Source organism: Antennarius striatus, chromosome 7, assembly GCF_040054535.1.
Source record: "Antennarius striatus isolate MH-2024 chromosome 7, ASM4005453v1, whole genome shotgun sequence".
Classification (NCBI taxonomy): Eukaryota; Metazoa; Chordata; class Actinopteri; order Lophiiformes; family Antennariidae; genus Antennarius; species Antennarius striatus.
In genome coordinates, this window is record NC_090782.1 from 10,600,986 (window position 1) to 10,625,823 (window position 24,838).

The 24,838-nt window shown below is 39.8% G+C and overlaps 1 protein-coding gene across 1 annotated transcript in view; it reads right to left on the reverse strand.

Moving 5' to 3' along the window:
- Positions 1–15,641, reverse strand: part of si:ch1073-396h14.1 (disintegrin and metalloproteinase domain-containing protein 10) — a 29,829-nt gene extending 14,188 nt beyond the window's left edge. The window contains exons 1-8 of the mRNA XM_068319778.1: positions 15,450–15,641; positions 13,382–13,520; positions 13,061–13,179; positions 11,945–12,100; positions 6,515–6,591; positions 5,142–5,264; positions 807–899; positions 490–658 (exon numbers count right to left, since the gene is read on the reverse strand). Coding sequence (XP_068175879.1) covers positions 490–658; positions 807–899; positions 5,142–5,264; positions 6,515–6,591; positions 11,945–12,100; positions 13,061–13,179; positions 13,382–13,520; positions 15,450–15,510 — 937 coding nt within the window. The 5' untranslated portion in view covers positions 15,511–15,641. The remainder of the gene's footprint in view (positions 1–489; positions 659–806; positions 900–5,141; positions 5,265–6,514; positions 6,592–11,944; positions 12,101–13,060; positions 13,180–13,381; positions 13,521–15,449) is intronic.
- Positions 15,642–24,838: the final 9,197 nt, after the last annotated feature.

Here is a 24,838-nt window from a genome sequence, read left to right on the forward strand (position 1 = left end):
TAAGTCAGCTGTGTTTGTAAAATCTCAGGTTCCACTTAAATTCATAATAACATTGTAATTACATTGTTTGCTCCTGTGTATGCTTGTCTAATATTATTTAATCCACAGCAGCATTTAGGCTGTAAAACAATCTTCCTTAATATCTGACTATACCGTATATACCGTATGTGGATGCTCTTTAAGGTATCTACATTTGACCGTACATTACATTATATTTTACATTTTAAACTCTTAGACCTGCCTTGTATATTTAATACATGGTTTTGATACAAAGTGATACTTGGTAGCACAGTGTACATTTATGTGATAATATATACACAAAGAAAGATATTTTTATAAGACAGGTTGGCAAAATGATGTTGTAATTTATTAGTCGCCACAAGTTAAAATAGTTGAGAGGAATTATTGATTCTCGGCCGTTGGTGCTCCAAAACTCCCTGTAAGCCATTGTTTGTGTGTCACATGAGTGTACATATGTGTCACGGTGACCTGCTTTGCCCTCCCAGGCGAGCCCCAGCACTCCACTGTAGTCTCTGTTGGTGAGCAGGTAGGACAAGCAGAAGTTGCCCCACCTTTTCTCAGAGTAAACACTCAACAGTTTCTCAGGCCCGAGGTACAGGGGATACAGAGGGTCACTTTTGTCCTCCTCGCTCATCACCTGAAAAGAGAGAAGCACATGAAGAACGCTAGCTACGGCATATTAACCATTTTAAATCATTATGGCTGAGAGGTTTTCCCAGTTCTTCACTATTAGGAGGATCGTTGAAAGATTTGAGACAAGTATGTTGCCTGAGTTAAAATCTTACATTGAGGGATTTCACTTTAAAATTGATCAGCTTTATTCCATCAAAGTCCACCTTGTCATAGATGTCATTCACGGCTTGTAAGTAGGAGGCAACCTGAGACACAAAAACACATTGGAGAGAGAAAACAGTCAATCAGGTCTCCTGCTTGGCTGACAAGACAGGCCATGACTGAAGAATATCACACATGTGCAGTAGTCTGAAGAACCCACTGCTGACCCTGGAAACACAACCACAGGAAAGGCTAAAAGATGAACAAAATTAAATGCAACTGGAAATTACTGGTTTCAGGCGACAATAAACCAATGTAGCTGACCTGCTGCGCAATGTTGCTGTGGCACCTGGCTCAAACAACGTCACAATCATCAGCTCCTGATAATTTGTTGGTATTTGCAGCTCATACCGGCAATTATCACAAGCTCATATTTTTGTTATGTTCAGTGAAACTCCTTGGTAAACTTTCAGTGTGCAGTGATGTACAAGAATGATTGTAATATTAAATATATTTACATCTGCTTCACTACTTCATCCTTGATTCAACCTGATTGGATGGAATCCCATCAGAAAATAACCCCCCCACATCATCTTAAGGGTGGCGTCATCGGCTAATTGACTCCATTCAGGATGCCACAACAATATTCCAACACAACAATGACAACTTTCTTTTCTCAAATTATCTATTTCTAGATGCTCATTTGTCTGTGTTTGGTTTTTGTTGTTGTTGTGGGTGTTGTTTTGTAGTTTGAGCAGACTATACTATGTCTTCTAAAACTGGGGACGATATTTTCTCTCAGGCTGCACTGAGCTCTCCGGGCCACCGTAGAAACATGCACAAGGAGATATTCTAATATAGTCACAAAGCAGTATTTATAGAAGATTTAGTGTTTTGTCCTTGATTTACTTGAAGAATACTTTATTGTGTCATAATTAAATCTTGTGAGGTGATCTGTGAAGTGTGGTTATCCACAGGATATTTTCAGTGTGGGTGGCAAAGCTAGCCATTCAGAAAGACACGTGCAAAACCAGTCACATGCAAAGGTACGAGTCTGTACAGCAGAGGACAGATGTACAGTCGAACCCGCTGGGAATATTCATGAATGTAAATATTGACACTTTGGATGAAGGAGAAGGGAAAACCAGGTCACTAGTGATTGACAACAGCATTTTGTCTATTTACCCTCAAAGATCACATCACGGCATCACTTACAGTATATTTTCTCACCCACTGCAACAAAGGTCTGGCTCAGAACCAGAGACCACAACAATCATGTGTATTTAAGGTGGAAAGAATCTGAGATGACGTGATGAAAGGACAAACAGCAGGAGGACAGCCAGAGAAAATATCCGCACAGCGTCAAAGACAGCGAACAGACTTACCCATTAACTGACCTCGCTTTGAACACAAAAAAAATTTAATCAAAAAAATGACAAGTGAAACTAATTTCTCATCGGGAAAGACATGAACAAAGGTGCAGCCTCTTAATATGGAGTTGGATCAGATGCTGAGAACAAGAACCTGAAATAATACGATCAAACATCTGCTCTCTTGTATTTTCACATAAAATGTAGAATGTAATAATAAGCAACATTTCTTGCTTTTAATTAAAGGAACTTAGAGAAGCAAGTGTGCTCAGGTTTCTGGGAACAGATTCCCAGATCATATTGAGGCTGGATGAGGATTTTGTCTCATGTGACCTCTGACATGCGAGGGGCTTCGTTCTCATGCAGGAACTTCATCTTGGACAACACTTAAATCTGTCACTCTTATTATTGTCATGAAGACATATTTAAACCCAACATTTCACTCAACTCAGAGATCAGCCCACAATAAAATCAAGACCGGCTCCATTTTTAAATGTATATGTAAAACTGATTTGTCTCTTGCTTGAGCTGAAAAATTTTGAAGATGAATTTAGTGTTTTATCACATTTCAAGGTGGATTTTTTTCCAGATGGATATGAGCTGTAGTATTTAGCACTGTTAGTATTTAATGCTATATCACTACAACCGCACCTTATCTGTGGTGTGACATGAGTGAATTATGAATGTGGATACTGGAGTCAACACATCAGTCCTGTGAATCCCTATACAGCAGAAGCATTAGATAGATCACTCCTATGGTCCTGGCCTCGCTCTGTGCTCCATGTTGGGTTGACGATGAATTCATATCCAAGTTTTTTTCTGCTGGTCTCATTTTCATTGGACAAGAAATAATTGATGATCAGTTACAGGGAGTCTTTAAATGAATTCTGTAAACTCCTCTTCACATTGTGAGCGACAGCTTGAGACAACTAAAATAGTGATAAGGGCCAACAAGTGGATTACATACATATGTTACAACCTTTATAGCACATATACTGCACTGTAAAAAACAAAACAAAACGCTACTCCCGATCAGATATGTTTGGATTTATTGCAGCTCATTCCTTTAAAAGTTAGGCTTTTGCAGTCACAGCATTTACCTCCCTGATTTCCAGATGTCTCTTTGTTCTCTCCTGGAAAGAACAAACGCCTCCTAAACTTAGGAGTCACAGATATTTTGCATTTTCAGAACGTTGATAAAATCACCTAAACCTTTGATGCTCCATCCAAAACTTGTAGAGTACAGAAAACTCTGAAAAAAAATCTCTTAGATTATGATGAGCTCACAGGTTCCATTAAATAAGGATGACTAACATCCCAGTGTTACCAGAGAAAGGTGTCCCCTCTCCCTTATTATATCTTCTCTGTGATTATTAGAATTTTTAGTTTTATATACTTCTCTAATTCATTCTCTTTTCTTTTAGTCTTGGTATTTGATGCTTCATCATTATCTTCAAACACTGTGTGATGTGGCTTGCACTTACTTGTATAAAAATATGATCAAGCAATTCCTGGGAATAGATGGGGATTTGGGGTGGGGTAAGCAGGAGGGGACAACAGACGGATCGGTTAACATTCACGTTTAATGCAGTTGGTCTACATTTGTGTTGCAGTTTATGCTGCAAATTAATGTATGGTGTGATATGTTCCATGAAAAACTTCAAACAAAAGCATAACCTATAGAAGAATGTTTTTGTAATCTTCCAGGCGTCTTATATTTTCCACATGTCCTCCACAGATGTTTATAGATAGCGTTTTTTCTGACTTGATCTGATCTGACTTGGTCTGCTCCCCACACCATTAGAAATCCACTCTGACTACTAGAGACCAAATATTAAATTCTATAGATAATTGTTCCATTCTTTGACATAACATTCAAGGCTTATTAATGTGTGAAAATCACATTTATTCTTTGTCACCCATTTGAGAGACAGAGAGAAAAATCAGGTGAGATCTGAATACAACAGCTGATATATAGCCAGTGGATTCTTAGGCTTGTGATTAATATCTTTACTGGAAGGCTTCCTTCTTTCCCTTCCAAAGGTCACAGAAGAATTCACAAAATATATTTGTTAAAACATCAATCACGCAATTTTTTTTCATAAAATTCAGTCAATTAATGAATCTCAAAATTTAAAGTACGGTGAGCCTCCCTCCCTCTTTCTCAAGCTGGAAACATAAATGATGGATCAACTGCTATTTCTGAACACCTTCCAACATGTTTCAGGATTAACTTATTATTCTTGGACTATTAACAACGGCAGACGTCTGTCTGGGTTCGCTAGTACTAGTAATCGGTGAGTACAGATGGAAATGTCCTTGATGCATCCTTCACTTTGGTCCATGTTTAACAGGCAAACTCCTCTCTCACTGTAGAGGTTGTGAGGAACCCTTTTCATTCATCCATTCTTACCACGTTCCTCAGATCCTGGTCAAGCAAATGACGACAGACTATTATTTACCTTCATGTTGATGGTATTTTTGCCTGTTAATAAATTTAGGTTTATCAGCAGCTGACCTGCTTCTAGAGATTAGGTGTTTTCTTTTCCATTTTCAAAGTGAACTTACTTTGAGTCATTTGGGAACAGGATCCCAAGATTACACATCATAGCAGGAGCTGAGATGTGAGACCTTTCACTCACATACTAGCTTGTCTCAGCTCCACCCACACTACACTTCTATGCTACAGCGCTGTCAGTATGAGCTGAACATTGTCCACCAATGCCATGACAGCTGCATGCATCTAGAATCTGTGTGTGTGTGTGTGTGTGTGTGTGTGTGTGTGTGTGTGTGTGTGTGTGTGTGTGTGTATGTGTTTGTGTGTGCTACATGTGTCCAAACTCACTCGTAACTCAAAACTTTGTGAAGTGATACAATATGACCTGAACATGAGACCAAGTTCAATAAAAGAATGAAGTAGAATATCAAGAGAAAACTATTTTTTTTAAAAAGGAAACACATATCTGAACTTGTCACCTGGGCAACAACAGCCTCGACAGACTTGAACTTCTTGTAGTAGAGGTGATCCACATGGAAGTGGAGCAGGCAGGTGGTCTTTGACTCGTCCACTGTTCTCCTCGAGCGGCTCACTGGCGCCCCCTGTGGAGGAAATAGGAAGGAAACATGAAAATACTGTATTTTGAAGAGGAAAAATAAGGGGGGTTTAATTTGTATGGTCATATAACTTGCTAAACATTACCGTTTCCTCTGAATCAGATGAGAATATGACAACATAACCTTTCGAATGTTGGGTCAAAGGAACACAACTGGGAACATTTGTTCAGCCTGTCATTTGCCAATGTGGAAATTATCCTCATCAGGAGGATTGTTTGTTAAAAATGTCTCTGCATTGACATCACACATCCATTGTTGACAATACACATGAGGACCACCACCTAGATATACCCCAGGGGGAGATAAGCTCAGATGTCTTTTCCGTTACATCTGGTTTAATAATTATTTTGTGTAACAGTGAAGGTCATCTGGTTCATTTGGGTCTGCTAGAGCGACTAGAGTAGACTCAAGGGATGTTAAAATCCACTACTGTGTTTATCTGAAAATTTGCTTGTGTAACTTGGGTCTTATGAAACTATCAATCTGTTGCAAGCTCCTGATCATCTTTTAATGCATATTTTAATTCAATCAACAAAAACCAAACCAAAAATGACACCACTGTAAGTATGTACCATCTGTAAGTTTTTCACATTTTACTTACGCATTTAGTTAGTATTCCCCCATCAGCATTGACCACAGCAGTAGCACTCCTCAGGCGCTGGTGTAACCTCTGACTATAAAGAATATACAATGTATACACTCTGGATAGTGTTGTGTCAGCACAGCACTGGTGGAAGTTTGCTGGGCTCCATCATGGCTAAGAGAGTGTCTTGTTGATCTTGTGCACAAAGGTCCATTATAGAGTGGTCAGAATCACTAATTCAGGACTCGGTTCTATTGATCAATGGTGAGTATTTCTTTGCCCTGTTGACCTTTTTAGTAGGTTGACCTGCATCGAACTCCTCAAATGCATGTTGCTGCAGCTGTGTTATTCATGCAGATATCACTTTCATCCTTCATACCATCAGTGTGGATCAACTGGATGAGCTCATCAAAGATACTTCTCTAAAAGTGCATTGCCAGAGTAAAACCCCCTGTGTTCACTATTATCCATAAGCATGACCTTCGTATAGATGTACTAGAATACTAGAATAAAGAAAAGGTTTTTCAGTTTCAGGCAAAAAGTTAGTGAGCTTTAAGCCCTAAGAAGCAGTTTTGAACTTGACGGAGGTTAAGGACTGAAAAAGAGTGTCTTTAAGTACTTATTCACGGAGGCAATGTCTGGGCTGTCCTACCTCATTGGGGTTGAGGCTCTGAGTGAGAAGGTCTAAGCCACAGAATCCGACACTGCCAGTCCTCTTGGATGGTAGTGCTGCAAGAAAACAAGCGAAGACACTGTAAAATGGTAACGAAGCATAGCTAGCTACATATTCATCGATGAACCAAAACTCCTCCATTTTCTCTTTTTTCCTATCAACCTCTGCTCTGAAGTCAAACACACAAAACACTGTCATCGCTAATGCTTTCCTAGTTAGCAAACCTTCAATGATTTGTCCATGACTCAAGTTAATGTGGGCACGCAGGGCAATAAAACAATGCTTTCCAACCACAGCAAATGAATCACTCTGAAATGTCTTCAGTCTGAACTTCACATTATAATAAATATGTTGTACATATACAGTACTGTGTTGTGTGCACACCTAATCAGAGCCAATGCTTGAAGAAAGAATTTAGAATTTCACAGAAAACCCTTCTGCTTTAACGGACTATGTGAAATATTTGGCAGACAGACTTAAGGTCTGCAAGTTTAAGACAAACGAAAGATGCCATGTCATCTGGCTGTAGTTCACTTCACAGATGCATCAAATCACACATATTGTAACAATCTACAGTCACAGGCATTGAAACCTGAACTAATGACTGGACCGCAATGCATAAATGAAATTTCCTCCAGTGTTGAGACTGTCAAACAGAAAACATGGCCTAACAAAATGAGTTTCACAGTTTTATTTGTTCATCCAATAGTGTCTGACCTTAGACCTGAGCTTATACCTGTTTACATTGAATGAATAAAGAAAATGCATCAACTTTTAAATCCGCTGCTTATATGCTTCCACACATGGGCATCGTTTATGGAAGGATTAAGTTGGAAGTCTCAACACCGTTTCTTCGATTGCCTTTTTTTTACCTCCACCAATTTCATATTAATTGTGTAATGACCATGAAGGAACATGTTTCCTAGGGTCTGCAAAGGGTCACTTCCTTGTGTCTGCACCAGGTCAGAAATACAGTTTCTATTGATATTGGATTTACATCCAGCAGTGTGATTGCTGAGACACATTTCAGTGAATCGGAAACCGGGCATGCAGATCTTGAGGCGATAGCTGAAGAAAAATCCAGGCTGTCATGTCATAGGTGCGATACTGTGATCAAATGTTAGACCTTGATTGCTCAATGGTATGAAAGGGAAAGCTGTGTCAAACTACCTTCAGATCAGGAAGAATAGTTAAAAGGTTTCGCACTGTAGGCCACACTTATGGCATGTCTGATGACCTGTGGAAAATATGCAGGGAAGAGAAAGAAATGCGAGTGAACAGGAAAGATTTAGTATTATAAGTCTCATTAGGATTCATTGCCATTCAGTGTATAGTAAAGACTCCTACTGATTCTCATTGTCTTAGCGGTTTGGGTCCCTTGTTTGTTTGTTTTCTGCTCCATCAAGACTATGTGGACTCTAGTATCTGGATTTTCTACCGGTCAGAACTGATGAAGCCTCTTGGATGAGAGGTGAAATATCTTCAGCCAACCTAAAGCAAGTCCAGTTGATTTTTTTTTTCTCTTCTTGATCTACCTCAAACTGGATGACTGAGAATATACAGTACACAGACAATGGCGCATGCTGTCTCACTGGGGGGGGGTCTTGGAAATCCACAAAAATGCAAGGACCTAAAACTATGTCTTTCCAACAAAGTCTGAGGGTTTATGTGGGGAATTTGTACTTGCATACAGAAGAAAGAATTGCAACTTAAGTTAACTGTTGAAGAAAACTAAATAACATAAAAAAGTAGTTAGGTTTTACTAGTATTAGACCTGTGGTTTCACAAATTTCAATGTGCAAAAAAAATATAAATGTGCACAAAACAATCTATCCCAGTTTCAGTAATGTTGTAACAAATAGATTTGACTTTTTTTCAGTAGAAAAACATAATATAATATATAATATAATACATAATATAATAATATATATAATAATCATATTCACATGTTGTTTGCTGGAGCGAGAGTTAAGGAGGTAAAGAACAGTGTGTGCATATGTGTGTATGCATGTGTTTGCATGCATGTGTGTGTATGCATGTATGTGCATGTATTTTAATCATGTGGCTGCATGTGTTTGTATGCATATGTGTGCATGTGTCCCAGGCCAACATCTCCTTGGATCCGACAGGACTTACACTGAAGGACAAGCAACACATGGTTGATCACACCATCCTACAACAGCCCTTCAGCCAATCACAAACCACTGATTCATTTTGCACATGGTATGAATGGGGGTGGGTTGTGGGGGTGGAAGTGGATGTGGAGGCTTAAATGTCGGGCGTTGACACACCGACGGAATTATTTCCAGACTTTTTAACTTTCTCAAGTTCTTCCTCTGCTTCTGTCCAGGATATTAGTGTTTCTGGATTGTGTTCCCAAAAGTTGCAAAATATCAATCTTAAGTCTTTTAAAATGAAAAAGCATTTAGTTTGTCTGCATTTCATCCAAATGAGGTGAATATGCTATAAATTCACATTAACCATGCAGATTTACTGCTGACAACAGTAGAATGTCACATTTCACTCCAGACTAAAGTCAAAATGTGAAAATCATTAACTCTTGAAGCTTTTGACAGCATAACTGTACAAGAGGACCATATATAAACACACACACAGTACGTGTCTATATATGTATGTTTTTTTGTTAATACTGTCCTCTCGTTATTGCGTAGGAGCAGAGTAAGCATTTGTGATGCAGCGTTCCCAGCTCAATGTGGAAAACCGTGAGTCATGAGAAAAACCAGGAGCTGAAGGAGCAGCTGGAGCAGATGGTGAAAGAAGGTGAAAGCAAAAGTGGTCCCAGTGGTTTTTAGATGGATGGATGGATAGATAGATAGATAGATAGATAGATAGATAGATAGATAGATAGATAGATAGATAGATAGATAGATAGATAGATAGATAGATAGATAGATAGATAGATAGATAGATAGATAGATAGATAGATAGATAGATAGATAGATAGATAGATAGATAGATAGATAGATGGATAAAGTTTTCAACTGCTCAGCATGCTAAGTCTCAATGCTGACAGAGGATGGAGGAATTGAGGAATAGGGAGGAGAGGCGGGGTGCTGGCTGAATCTTTGTGTTTCCAGTACATCTCTACCTCCTTCTTCTTCTTCTTCTTCTTCTTCTTCTTCTTCTTCTTCTTCTTCTTCTTCTTCTTCTTCTTCTTCGCTTGGCCTGTATGGACCCTCCATCAGGGTTTCTAGCCCAAATCCAGACCAAACTTGTTAACTTTTTCTGGGATGGGCTGCATTGGGTGCCTCAAGGAGTGTTGTTTTTATCAAGAGAGGAGGGGGGACAGGGCCTCATCCACCTGGCTAGTAGAACAGCCACGTTCAGATTACAGTTCATCCAGCGGTTTCTGACCGGACCAGCGGATCTGACGTGGAGAGAGGTGGCCAGCTGCATATTCAGACGAGTGAGCCACTTGGACCTGGATGCTGCACTGTTTTTAATGGACTCTAAGCTTCTAAAGTTAAATGGTTTGCCTCCGTTTTATCATGTTGTTTTTAAGTCATGGGCCCTTTTTAAAAGCAGCCCAGGAAAAAGCTCTGACTCTTTGTCCTGGTTACTGAGGGAACCACTAGTGCATGGGGCCAGTTTCGACGTCTGCAGTGGAGCCACACCTGGTCTGTCTACAGCGCTTTGCAGAACCAGGACCGTGACCCTCCAGCAACTGGTAGACAACGCCGGGCCTGCGCTGGCGGATGCCCAGGCTGTGAGCTCCCTGCTGAACATCCAGTCCACCAGGGTGGCTCAGAGGGTGCTACAACTGTGGAGGCAAAGACTTTCCGGGAAGGAGAGAAGCCTCCTCCTGGACTATAGTACAGGGACTGTACCAGACAGCAAAGATCCTTTCCCTGAGGTCCACATCAGTCCCCTGTTTGGAGAACTGGAGGGTCCTCTCCTCGGAGATGAACGACAGATCAGCCTGCACACGGCCAACAAAAAAATACTGTACAAACAATGTGTAAAAGTGATCAACAAGAAAAACCTGTGTAACAAAGCACCTACTACCTGGGCCAACAAGATGACGGGAAATGGACCTGACCCACAGTGGAGACTTCTATACAAACCTCCCCTCAAGAAAAAAACAGCCGACCTCCAATGGAGGATTTTGCATGGTGCCGTCGGTTCCAATGCTTTTGTCTCTGTTTTTGCCCCTGCGGTGTCCAGCCAGTGTCCCTTCTGTCCCCTTCGTGAGACAGTCTTTCATGCTTTTAGTGAGCGTGGGAGACTTGCAGTGCTCTTCACTCTTCTAACGAATGTTTTTAATCTGTTCAGTGAAAATTTTAGTATCAGGAAATTCATCTACGGTCCTGGGTACAATAAATCGAATCAGAGAAAGTGGCAGCATTTAAATTTTATCTCTGGAGAGGCAAAACTCGCAATTTATGTGACCAGGAAGAGGAGAATTGAAAACAATATTGTTCAAGAAGCAGCTACTGTTTTTTGCTGTAACATCAGATGTCGCTTAAAACTAGAATTTGGTTTCTATAAAATGACGAAAGACCTAAATAACTTTAGGAACATCTGGTGTTACAAAAATGTCCTATGCACTTTAGTTGATGATCAACTCACTTTTGCAAACTTCCTGATATAATGCACTGATTTTTAAATTGTATTTCCTTTAATTTATTGGTTTTTAGTGTTTTTTAAGCACTTTAGTTCTTTCATCTAATGAAAAATTGTAAAATGTTTGAATGTGATTAAAGTGTTTCTGCAAAAATCAATCACAAAAAAATCTTCTTGTCATTAATAAAGGCACATGCATCCATAGAAACACAAAAGCACACACCCTTTGTAACACAACATAATTTGTTCAATGTCATTCATGACAGCCATCTATAAACCATAAACCATTTGCAGGACACAGTGTAAGCCAACCCAGAAATAGTTTCTGCAGGACAAACTTCCTTTAAATGCTCCCTTCATTTCTGTTTAGAGATTGATATCCTGCTGCCATTGGAGCGCATCCCATCCTCCCCTTGTCCCATCATACCTTTCTAAGCTCCCATTTCCCCTTTGATTTCATGAAGAGAAATGCCATTTTCATTCATCCTGTTTTTTGGACGTCTTTGTAGGAAAGGTTCTAGCACACTTCCCTTCCCCTACTCTGCTACATTATGACTATTACAAGTGTGCTGTTCAGTGCAAAGATGGTTTTTGGTCTTCCAGCTTGTGCTAGCACCTCAGTCAAAAGAAGCATGAGGATTAGTAACATGCAGACACGTTTTGCTGAACGTGTTTATCTTTTTCTGAGACAAGCAAAAGGTTTGGGACTTGAATTGGGAGATTTACTGGGACATGTGATGAGAAGGAAGCATCACAATACTATATATGCTAAGTAGGCTCTCTGAAAATATTTTTGCTCAAGTGCAAAATGGCTGATAGTCTTACCAACATCATTCTCATGATAGATTATAGAGTGATGATCTGTTGCGCTGCTGGTGTATCGATGCACTGGATCAACGTAATAAATCCCGTTGTTTGTGTGGATGCTTCCTTCAAACTGACCCTGCAGCACAGAGCCGTAGCAGCTTGACCCGTCTTCACCTGTAAGAGCCGGTGATGAGGGACATGTCAGGCAAATGATAAGATCTGGACTGGAGGCAGCATTCAGATGTCACAGAGATACAGGGGTGACATACGAAGCAAATATCTTCAAATATCTGGAATGAATTTATGTTAATTTTGTATGATTTCTATCCAGATGTTTAAATTTGATACTTTATACAAACCATCGAGACTACAAATAAATAATATCTGCTGCTTCATAACTTATTCTTGTTAAGTTGGTTTCTTACTGTGCATTAGCATTATAGTGCTACAATTATGTCAGTAGAAATAAATATACATTTATTATTTGTAATCGTGCCAGTAAATCATTGTATATTTAGAACATGAAGCTCTAGCATGTGTTTAGCTGTTCTCACTCACATCCAGCCAATAGAGGAGCAACACAACCTTCATGGCCAGCCAGTCAGCTTGATGCTGACTAATTAAATATGACTCCTTTTGTTCTCTCATGCTGCTATTTTGACATTTGAACTTTATTTACCAATCGACTCTTCTGACTAAGCCAAATTAGTCTAAATTCGTAAATTTCACCTGTTTTTGAGAGAATAAAAATGGCTGTTTATTTTGCTCAGTGCTGAGGCTGGGCAGCTTTAGCATTTCTTTTAAATTCTTATTTTTTATTTTTTTATTTAGAGTTTTCACCGTTCTTTTACTTCCCAAAGATGCTCTGTTATTATTCTTAGATTAAAGTGCATTCTTGTAAACTGACTAATGTCACTGCATTCTGTCAGGCTGTTGTAGGCAGTTTTCATTACAACCAGGTGCATTGGGAGTAAGGCTGTCTACAGTATGTCACTGTGGCATTAACAAAGCTTAATGCTGTTTATATTGCACTGTAAATTCATATCAAAGTGTTGACATGATATTGTTGAAAGTTTGGATGCCAGTAAATTCCATGTAAAGTGCTCCCAGTTTTACAAGATGTGCTGTACCTACCCTCTAGTGTTCCGGAGTATATATGAGAAAGGTCGGCTGATGTGGAAACATTATCCTCCACAATCATGAAATTTTCTGAAAATCCTGCTGTATCATGTTTCAGATGCAGATGGAAACTCCTGAAGGAAACAAAATCAAAGTCGTTCAAGAATTGGTCAAATCCATAAACTGCAGTGTAACATGTCTGTCAACAGGAAAACCATGTACACGGTTATTGGGTAGCATAATCAATAACAAAATCAAAGTGTGTGCAAAAAAATTATTTTAAGCAGATTGTATATGAAACATTATTACAAACATTATGACACATCTTGGCATCACCTGTTGAAAGCTGTGAAGTCCAGCTGCAGTGTGTGATCATCATCTCTCCTGGTTCTCAGATGCTTCCTGTGAAGATCCTCCCGGTCATACGAAAGAGTCTCATAATACTTTATGTATGGATTGATGCCACTCATAGCCCCTGGAGAAACAATCAATATTGTTGTTATTATTATTATTATTATTATTATTATTATTATTATCATTATTATTATTATTATTATTATTATTATTATTATTATTATTATTATTATTATTATTATTATTATTATTATTATTATTATCATCATCATCATCATCATCATCATCATCATCATCATCATCATCATCATCATCATTATTATTATTATTATTATTATTATTATTATTATTATTATTATTATTATTATTGCTGTTGTTGTTGCTGTTATTTAGTCACTTTATTCTTGACAAGAACACCAGACAAGGTTGTGCAGCAGTAGAATGAAGGTCTACTGCTGCAGAACCAACTCACATCATAGAATCAGTCTTCATACAGATTTGAAGATCATTTTCAAACAAAGATTGCCAAAAAAATTAAAAACATATTGATTATAACTAACACTGCCTACAGTTGGAACATGACGATGTCTTTCTGAGGATGACCTAGAATAGGTGAGGCTTCAGGGACGGAAACCAAAGCATGGCTGAGACTGGAGAAAATTATATTCGCCCATTTTTTTATTATTCTTTTTCCATATTATTGTATCACTGTTATTGTGTTATTCTGTTCAATTAGAAATAGGTTACACTGTCCAACAGAAAATGAAAAGAGTGTTTTATAAGAAAAAAACATCCACTTATGTTTATGGGTGAACCATCACCTTACAACATGACAGAATCCTTATTTAAATTCAGATAATCATTAATTGATATAAAATATGCAACACAAAATTAAGAAATGGAGATTGATATTCAATTATTATTTATAAATGAATATAAATTTTTAAAATTATTAATTTATAATTAAAAAAATCAAAATTTAAAATTACAACAAAAAAAAATGTAAACAATTTTTGCGGCACGGTGGCGCAGTGGTTAGCGCTGTCGTCTCACAACACGCCGGGTCCAGGTTCGAGTCCTGCTCTGTGCAGAGTTCACATACTTTCCCCGTGTCCACGTGGGTTCTCTCCAGGTTCTCCAGCTTCCTCCAAAAGCATGCGCTTCAGGTTGATTGGCCGTTCCCAAATTTCCCATAGGAGTGTGTGTGTGTGCGTGCTTGTATGTCTTTTTATGTGACTCTGTGGTGCACTGGCGTCGTGTCCGGAGTGTCCCCCTCCTCACGCCCTGTTACAGCTGGGATACAGCAGCGGTACAAGAATTGAATGAAAATTAAAAATTTATGTTACTGAAATGCATGTACAAGGGTAAGTGATGATTCCTTACTTCCATTAGTTCATTTAAAACTCTTGATAGTGATTTATAATACAGGAAAAGTAACACCTTTATTGAACTGAGTACAGACTGGCAGATTATCTGCTGTGATAATACCCTCTTGCCAGTTCAGAGCGAATTTTGTCTATTCCTTTCCTCTGTTTGTGTAATATACTGTATGTTCCACTGAAGGCTAATTGTGCAAGTGTGGCAAACAGGAGGAGAGAGGCCTGTGTTCTCCTCAGAGAGGTGCTGCACCTACATACCACTGCCTGCCTGGGTGAGTCACACCAACCTCCACCCTTAAAAATGTGTGTACTAATTAATCACCGCTAAGAAAGCCAAACTGTTCTTCTAAATCACCACCGGGTTTTACACGAGGACGTGAAGAGTTTGCAGCATTCCTGTCAGGTTGAGACGCGTTTGAGCCCAAAAGAGGATCCACCAGTGATTCTCACTGACAACACACAGCAGGCAGACACGTATGTACTGTACGTATATGAACACACGGCTGTGTAAAGAAACACACACATTCAGGGCACAGTATGAGAAACAAACACAGACACACAAGCACGCACGCACGCACAGACACACACATAAAAAACACACACACATGCACGCACACACGCACTCACGCACGCACGCACGCACGCATACACACATACACGCTTGAATCTACCTGTAATCCGTTCACAGCAGTCGACCACCAGCAGCAGCAGCCAGTAGTTTTGAAGCACCATGTTCTTCTGACTAGTGTTTTTTTTCCTTATCTTTCACAGTTTTTTATTTCTTCTCTTCCGCTCACATCTGTCTCTATTTTTCATCCTTTCTGTGTTCACCAGCCTGGTACCTGTGGTCGTCCATCATTGGAATGCAACAAGTTGGGAAGCTTCAAGCCAGAACTCAACACTGAGATACAAACACTGACACAGTGGAGAGGCATATTCAGACTTGTTTGCTACCATAGGACAAGTTTTCTCCAAAAGGGAAGGAAGGCTTTGAAATGAAGCTTGAGGAATATTGCTTATTGGAATGGATAGACTGGGATGGTGATGATGTCCTTGAACCTATAATGTCCCAGCTTACAGCACTAAAAAGACATTATTTTAGTATTGGCATTGATAGTAAACATTGAATAAACATTAAACATTGAAGGGGTGGCAGTGGCTCAGTGGTAGAGCGCGCAGTAGAGCGGGTCGTCCAATGTTTCAAAGATTGGCGGTTCGAGTCCCGCTTCCGCCCAAAAAGAACACCCGGAGGTGAGCTGACATTGGGAGGTGTCAGCTCCCCTCCGGGGGAGCTGATCCCCCTTACAAGTTGCTCATTTGGGGCGCACCAATGCAGGAGCTGCCTGCCACTCTACCTCCTCTGCATGCGTACAGGCCCCATGAGTGTGTGTTTGTGTTCAGGGCCTGTACACATACACTGTATATGCAGGGTTTAATTTTAACTAACTAGGGTGTGCTACTAATTTCCCTGTGGGGGATTATAATCAGAAAATAAAATAAAATTTAAAAAAATTCAAAACAGGTGATATTATTGACCCTTATGCTAAATTAGATTTAAATATCTGAAGGAAATATTTTGTGTTAGTCAAACTGTTAGTCAGACACTTTTTGGACCCAAATCAAGGTTAACTATGTGGAAGAATCACCCCTCAAGATGAAATGAGACACGGTTTTGGAACCATGTCTTGCTGTATAAAAGTCATTTGCTTCAAACACTTCTGAATGGATGAATGACAACAAGATTGCAACATCTTCAGGAACATTTGATTATTTATAGAATGGGAAAATCGGATCATATGTCTTCTTGAAAGTGTTTTTCCTGTTGTGCAAGAAAGCAGTTTAAGAACACAAGAGTTCAGCTCCACAATTACTTATTTGTCAGATGGAGACATCAAGCAGGACAGAAAGCTAAAGGTCAAGCATCAGTACCACCAAGTAACCCAGAACCAGTAAGAACTGCATTTGAACCCTACAATACCCAGATTTGGTTAAAGGAGACTTTTTTTGTGGTTTTCATTTCAAACAATCTATGGAGGTGCTCTTCCATTTTATGCAATGTTATGATACTAACAGGTCTAGTTAACAGCTTCAGCTAGCTGCTCCAGCTAATAGCTACCATGTGGTCTCCACACAGGTTCATGGTGAAACTGCGTGGAGTTTGATGGTTAGGCTGCTCGACAAATGAAAGCGAGGATATAAATTAAATTACTCTATTTGTTATCAGAATCACTTCAAAAGCACTTGCTAAGTAAGTCACGTTGGAACCCAGGTACCTCTGAACCATACTGACTGCATGTATACAGATTTTTTTTAAAAATCTATCATTGATTCTGTAATGCATTATATATATATAACTGCTTGAGAATAACTGAAATAGTTATCGATTAAATTTGATTTGATTTGAAAAATAATATCTGCTTCCTTTCCCGAGGAATCCATTTTTAAAAAAAAATTATGTTGAATCCTCTGAAGTTTTTAAAGGGATTTGTGTCCTGATTTTCACACAAATGAATGTTGTTAAGACTATTAGGTAATCCTACAAAAGTCTCCTCATATCTGAGCTGGGTCGTGTCCAGTCTTATAAACTTTATAGACGTCATGCTGAGGCTGCTTTCTGGTCTGCGATGCTACTGCAGGGAGCAACTTGCTCCCACAGGTCAATGTTTTACAGCCTGGTTTAGAGCTTAACCTCCCCCATCCTTTAATCATCTGTGACCACATCCCCCAGAAATCTCCTGCTCCTCTCTGATTGGCCAGAAAGGGATCACCCGTATTTGAGTGGTGACATCACAGCATTTACACACCCATGAGCAGGCTCGCACAAATGTCTGAACACTCAAAAGGAAGCGTAACTTAACACCCCCACGTGTCCCTCATTCTGCCCGGAGTGGCCCAGTTTACACAGTTTAAAACATTTTAATGACTTATTGCAATTTCTGAAGCTTCTGCAGGTTAACCTGGATCAAAAAGTTGCTTAAATATGGATGGAAAATGACAAGTCTCCAAATGGACATTGAACGCCTGCACATATTTTCCTCCTCCTCCTCCTCCTCCTTGTGTAAATTTTACTTCTGCAGTCATCAGAAGTCTGGAGAGGTTACTCTCGGATATTGACTGAGGGCACTGGGGTGATGGAAGCAGTTTTTTCTTTTGTAATATGATTCTTTCTCAGTGTTTCATTTCAAAATTGCTCTGCTTCTCCTGAGCTACTACAACCGTGATATAGATGAGGTGTTTAAACATGCTGGACTCTCTCACACATAGCCATGAATAGAAAGGAAAAATCTGTGTTGCTGTAACTGATCCTTGTAGCTCTGGAAATGTCTTTTGCATTCAGGGATTAAAGTTGATTTCCCCCTTTTGTGCCATTTTTTGCTTACTGCTTGATTTAAATGTTGAGAATTTCTTGTTGCCTTTGAGGCTAATTCAAACCAACACCACAAATGACATCCAATCTGACCCATGAATGTCTGGTCTTCGGGGCCAGTCAAAGGATCATGGGATAATTGGAGCAACTGCAGGCCCTTAACATGTTTCTTTGCTGCTCTGAGGCGATGGGAATTATCAAATCACATCATCATGCTTACACAGCCAAATTTTAATCCCTTCACAAAAGACCGCAGTCTTCCCTTTCGTCATGCCTGGGCACTGCTCAGAATCAGTGTGTGTCACGCTGCATAATGACAGTATTGTATCCCAAGACGTTGACATAGATCTTAAATTAGTTGACTGGCAAGCGTCCATCCATCTCTGAGTCTTTGTTGATGCATCTGATGCCTAGAGGCTCAGTAGATCAACCCTATATGTATGCAGTTATTTCAAGTCAAGACTCAACAAGCACAAATAAATAACAATTACAGAGTAAGGCCTCACCTCTTATTACTAATATAATTAGCATCAATAATAATAAGAATGAATTGTATGCAAAAACAACAAAAACAAACATCTAAAATAATTTGAAAGCACTTTTATTTTATAACAGCAAACCTCACATACTGTAGGTCCGTCTCTGGTTCAGGAGCAAGAAGTGTCAGATTTATTGTGTCGCCGTCAGTCCACTCGCAATGCAATGCTTCCACCTACAGAAAGATATGGAGCACAAAGACAGCAGCACTGCATGGGTTTCTTAAATGTCATATTTTATTTCACTTTTTAAAAAAATGTCATCTTTTATTTTATTTCATTTTTGACATCTGCAATCCACAGTACAATAAATGAGTATCATAAACTGACCCTGTAATAATAATTGTTTATTTTAAAACGATTCCTCGGAATCTTACCAGCCTGAGGAGCTATGTGGAAGGTTTTACAGGCGTAGCTTTTAGGCCCCATTTTCTTTAAAAGTACTTGTTTCCACCTTGGACACAAGGTCATGAAAACAACAGAGGACATCTGTTGGACAAAAGATTACAGAGAAACTACAGAAACTATCACCAGACATTGAAACAAGATTTAGAAGGCAGAGAAATCCAACATGATAAGGGCAACAGCAGGCATTGCACAAAATCACATTTGAGTAGAGAGTTTATGCTGCAAACTGGTCCCATTGACAATGAAGTGTAGACCTCCATGAAGAAATGTCAACTGTCGGATTGTTTTAGCTGCAATCCCTCAGTAAAACACACACATCCAGCTTTTTAAAATAATAAGACCAACACGTATCTGTCATACATCATCACATTTGCTCTTACACAACAACTAGCATCAGTATGGTCACAGTGATAGAAGTGACACACACTGTTTGACTTGTCGTTCTGTTTATTGTTATGTAATAATATGTTTGTCTGCGATCAAGCACAAAAGATCGTTCGGTGTCACTGAGACTTCGATCAACAGAAGGAAGTGACACTCGTGGGAGTGTTTTACCCGATAGTGACCGCCGACCTGAAGGAATGAATGAATGAGTTTATTTATTTCTAATAACAAAACTAAATAACAATAACACACAAGAATAAATACACTATCCGAAAAGGAGTAGGAAGAAGTGTAAACTTGTTAAACTCCTACCCCCTTATTCTCAAAAAATACTCATTACAAAATACTAGCTGATTATATTTACAGAAGAAAATCAATTATTAACTATGATCTAAATCATAGTAGACAGAGTTTTTCTTTTCTGTTAAGTTTGGTGTGAAAACATGTGACTGCACCAGATTTTACTGGAGGATTTTAATTTTTAAAATAATTATTTTACTGTAATCCAAATTACATTTTTAAACCATTTCAAAAAAGAATGTTGCTGCCGTTTAGTGGAAGCAGTGGTCATCGTCCCATATGAAATCTGTTAGTTGCTTCCCCTAGACCCAATAAGATTCAACTAGAATTAACATTTGGTTTTTTTTTTACAAAAAACAATGGTGCCTTTCAGTTCTTGAGGCTGTGATTAAATGAACAAAATTCACCTTCATGTTTGTACTGAAGGCATGATCAATAAATTCTAACTTTTAAAAAACATCAGTTTTAAAAAGATCAGCTTCTCTATGTTCCTGTTCTGCATAATCTATGTAATCTATTCTTCTACAGGTTTTTCATGCCTTTAATATAAATATGATGCACTTGACATCATAGTACTTCTATTCAAAACTTCATAATCACCCTTTTGTACAGACAAAATCTCATAAACTGTTCACAGTAGATAGATATACTTTATTTATCCCAAACTGGGAAATTTAGCTTAACTAAAGTTTAAGTTTGTCCTTATGCATTACTGGGGGGATGTTAGCTGGGTATGTCTTCTTCAAGTTTCAAGTTTCAAGTTTATTTATTTTTATATAGCCCAGATTCACAAACAATGTCTCAAAGGGCTTTACAATCTGCACATGGACAATATCCCTCTGACCTTTGTGCACTGCAAGCAGTGCGACCCTCGCATCGGATAAGGAACAACTCCCCCCAAAAACCCTTTTAACAGGGGAAAAAATGGATGGGAGAAACCTCAGGAAGACTGCAGAGGAGGGACCCCTCTTCCAGGAGTGGACAGACGAAGCAATAGATACCGCATGTACAGATTAACAACACAATAATAATAACAGTAACAATAACAGTAACAATAAATGTATAACAAAGGCATGCCGATCCATCCAGTAGAGCGAGTCACCACCAGCCGATGAAGCACACAGAGGTCACCGATTGCCGAGGATCCACCACTCTGAGGACAGACCAGACAGTGCCTAAGTCATTCAGCTCAAAAAAGTTAAAGTCAAGGTTACTCTGGCAAAACCCCAAAACCACAGCAGAACCAAATGAGGCAGAACCAGCACTCCCCTGGTGGGGAGTAGTAGTGCTATATTTATTCGTTTTGAGCTGTAAAACAGTGTTTACATGATGTAAAACTGAACATGATTATTAGATATATTACCAGTATTGACAAAAATGTTTCAGATAAACCAGAATGCAGACTCATCTGATTATACTTTATACATACAGTATACTGCACATGAAAACCTGCTGAGAGGATCTGTCTCTGTCTCGGGGCCTGTGTGATACAAGATGAGTCCAGCAGACGGAGCTGCTCACATACAGCCGGGAACGAAGGGGGGAGACGAGAGGAAACCAGCCCCTACTTTACCAGGGACAGAGGGAGAATGGGTGTGATGCAGCCAAAGTAGAACCTTTCGTAAAACAAAGTGTGTGTGTGTGTGTGTGTGTGTGTGTGTGTGTGTGTGTGTGTGTGTGTGTGTGTGCGTGTGTGTGTGTGTGTGGCCTTCTTTGCCACAGTGCTGATGACAACTGACCCTTCCCATTAGTTTTTAAATGAAGCCATATGTTTAACGGTATGTGGCGAGGTTAAAAGAATGACTGAGCAACCACACACACACACACACACACACACACACACACACACACACACACACACACACACACACACACACACACACACACACACACTCCCCAACCCAGAACTGAAATAGTTTTGTTCATTCAATTTTGGTATTTTACTATTTTTTTCGCAGGGAGAAATGAAAGAAATGATCTGCAAATGGTGAAGATGATGAAAATGCGTAGGTGGTTGTGATTTTACGGGAGGATGGATGGAGGGACAATGTTTAAAGTTATCACAGGTGTCCTGACGTGGGTGGGGAGTCTGTGTAAACCAGGTGGGGGCTCGATCGACACCACCCGTGAGGCACAGGACGTGAGTTGTCAGCACTCACAGTTGGAGGCCTTGCATTGCTTTGGGGAGTCGCTTTGGAATCAGGAGTTTCACTGAGTGGCCAGCGGAGGGAGCAAGGGAGGGGGGATAACTTAGGGAGGTTAAAGTTATACCAGGCAGCAGTGCTGTGGATGAGGTGCTGAGGTCGGAGGGAGTGAAGTTCAGCCAGAAGGGAGTTACAGTAAGACCAGAAACTTGGCTCAGAATGTAAATGTGAAGCAGCTGTTTGATTCCATCTGCTTCGTGTGAGATCAACAGCAGCGTTTAGCAGAGACGACTCTCACCAACTTGTCCTCTTTTGTGTCTCACTTATACTCCATGAAGACTGTCGATCTAACATACAGTCATCTTTCACCCGATGAGCCTAACGTCAATGTTGGACCGGTGTTAGGAGAACCAGCTCAGAAGGTCTGGGTTGTGCTGGAGGCTGTCAGCAGAATGGCTGTGAGACAACATCAGATGTTCTCACTGCATGAGCCCCTAAGTGTGGCATCAGATAAAATGAGACTGGGTTTAAATACGTTGTGGCAAAAAAACAGTAAATGATTACAAGTCTGCCTTTCCTTCAGCTTGAAGGAGCTTTATAGTCTGATTTTGGAAATTGTTTGGGTTTTACAGCCCCACAAATGCCCTTTTTGTTTCATTCTCCATGATCTCTACTCTTTATAGAGCATTTTGAATGTGGAGACCAAAGGAGAGTTAAATATGTGGTTTATATTGGGCTGACTGTCATCAGACCATGAGAACCATGAGTCCACCAGCCTTTAAATGGATGCCCTAGACACAGCACTGTCTTCTTCCCAAGGCCTCATCCTGCTTTTCCAGGAACATTTAAATATTTGGGTCTCATCGCTGATTTGGTAATATTTCTAAGAGAACAGGTGCTTATGTATGTATGAAATCCCCATTTTACTGGCTGGAATATGAAGAAACTATCATCAGTATTCATTGTGTGATGGACAATTAAGTGTTAAAAAATCCTAGTGACCAGGTTATTTTTCTATAGAAACAGTAAACTTTAATTAAAGCATCCTAAAGCATAATCCAGCCCTAAACAACCAAAGAAACCAAAGGAGAAGGAAAACTTCTGCATGAATTCATTAGTTTGCTATCTTTCCTCCAGTCATGTGAGTGTGATGAGATGATTAAGAGTCTGAATAATTGAACCAAAACAGGCTCTCATTACAACTATGTATGTGTGTGTGTGTGTGTGTGTGTGTGTGTAGTGAGAGGTAGAGCGATGAGCAGCCACATCATGTTAACTCAAGGAGCAACATGTAAGGGATGGTGCCTTGTTCAAGGGCACCTTGGCAGTCCTCAGGAGGTGAACTGGAGCCACCCAACTGCCAGGTCATCCTTCAAGCCTTTTGGTCCACATGAGTCTTGACCCGGCCACCCTCTTGTCCCCAGCCCAAGACCCTGTGGACTGAGCTACCGCCGCCCCTAACAGAGGGATGAAGAAAGTGTGACGCCACAAAAGTCAAAACTCCAACCCTTGCAGAGAGCTAACACTCACACACCCCAACACATTTTCACAGCTGCTATGTTGCTGTTAACAATTTTAATGCACTGTGTTCCCTTTATTTCAGGTCATCACCATGAAGAGAATGTGTCGTCGGGACAGGAAGATGAAAGACTGCACTAAATGTTAGAGTACTGTAATCTATAGCAGACAGGTTTGCTGTCTCCAGAGCCCTGTTGTGTTTTTAATGTCTTTAATTCATTCTTTGCCTCTGTAAAGCACGTTGAGCTGCCTCGCGTCTGAACGATGCTTTATAAATAAACTTGCCTTGCCTTACCCCGGTACCACATGTCAATGTTTAGACATAATAACATCTCTTAGAGACATGACCCCGACAATCGAGGCAAATAAATCAGCAAAGATTTAGAGCAAGAACAAAAACAAATGCACATACAAACCAGCTAATGTTGAAGTCAAGGGAAAATTTGTAGCTTTAATGGAGTAAATTATAACAAAAGAAAATTCTACTCTTTAGGGTCATTTTATTTCTTACAATGCTCTTGATAAGACAGGAAAATGTATGATAATGGCTCACTTTAGTGGATGCATGTTTTGTTTATAACTGCTTCAAAATGTAGATAACATTCCCATGTGGAAGACATGCCTGAGGTCTCGTTCCCACACTCCTTTCCATTTACTGTGACTCAAATGAACGATGTAAATGTTTCTCTTCTCTGAGCAGCAGGTTATTGACTTTGCCATAAAGATACTTGACCTGAGCAAATGTGGACGTTAAAGTCCTGATAGTTAAATGACATGAAAATGTGACTAATGACAAACTATATCAAAAAAGCATGCACTCTGGAAAAATTCCAAAGTTCTGCCTTTGAAAAGTTCTTAGAGTCTGCCCACATTGACGGCCTTACACCCGGCTCTTTCCTGCTCTCGCTGTAGCTTTAACTGTGACTATATCTTAACTCTCTTCCCTAGTGAGAATAGTTTTGTGGAGTTTTTTACCTTAAAAGGCCATGTGGAGTGGAGCACTAGTTTCCAGTGGGAGGAGTTTCCTCTCTGACTCTGAAGCTGGAGGCAGGATTCATCCTCATCCTCTCTCACCCTGACCGCCTTGGTCCCTCCCACATATGCGCGTGCACACACACACACACACACACACACACACACACACACACACACACACACGCACGGACACACATCCCTTCCTTTTTTCACTCCCAGCAAAGTGGTGAAATCTAGCTACAGCCAGATGTGTGTGTCTCTCTCTCTGTGTGTGTATACACATGTGTGTGCAAGTCTGTGCTCACCTTTTTTGTATGCAATCCTCACTAATCTCCTTACCTAACAGGAGGTTAACATACGGTCACACAGGAAACAAGGTAATGAGGTAAAAATCAAAGGAAAGGGTGTAAAGAACTGAAGCGCTGGAG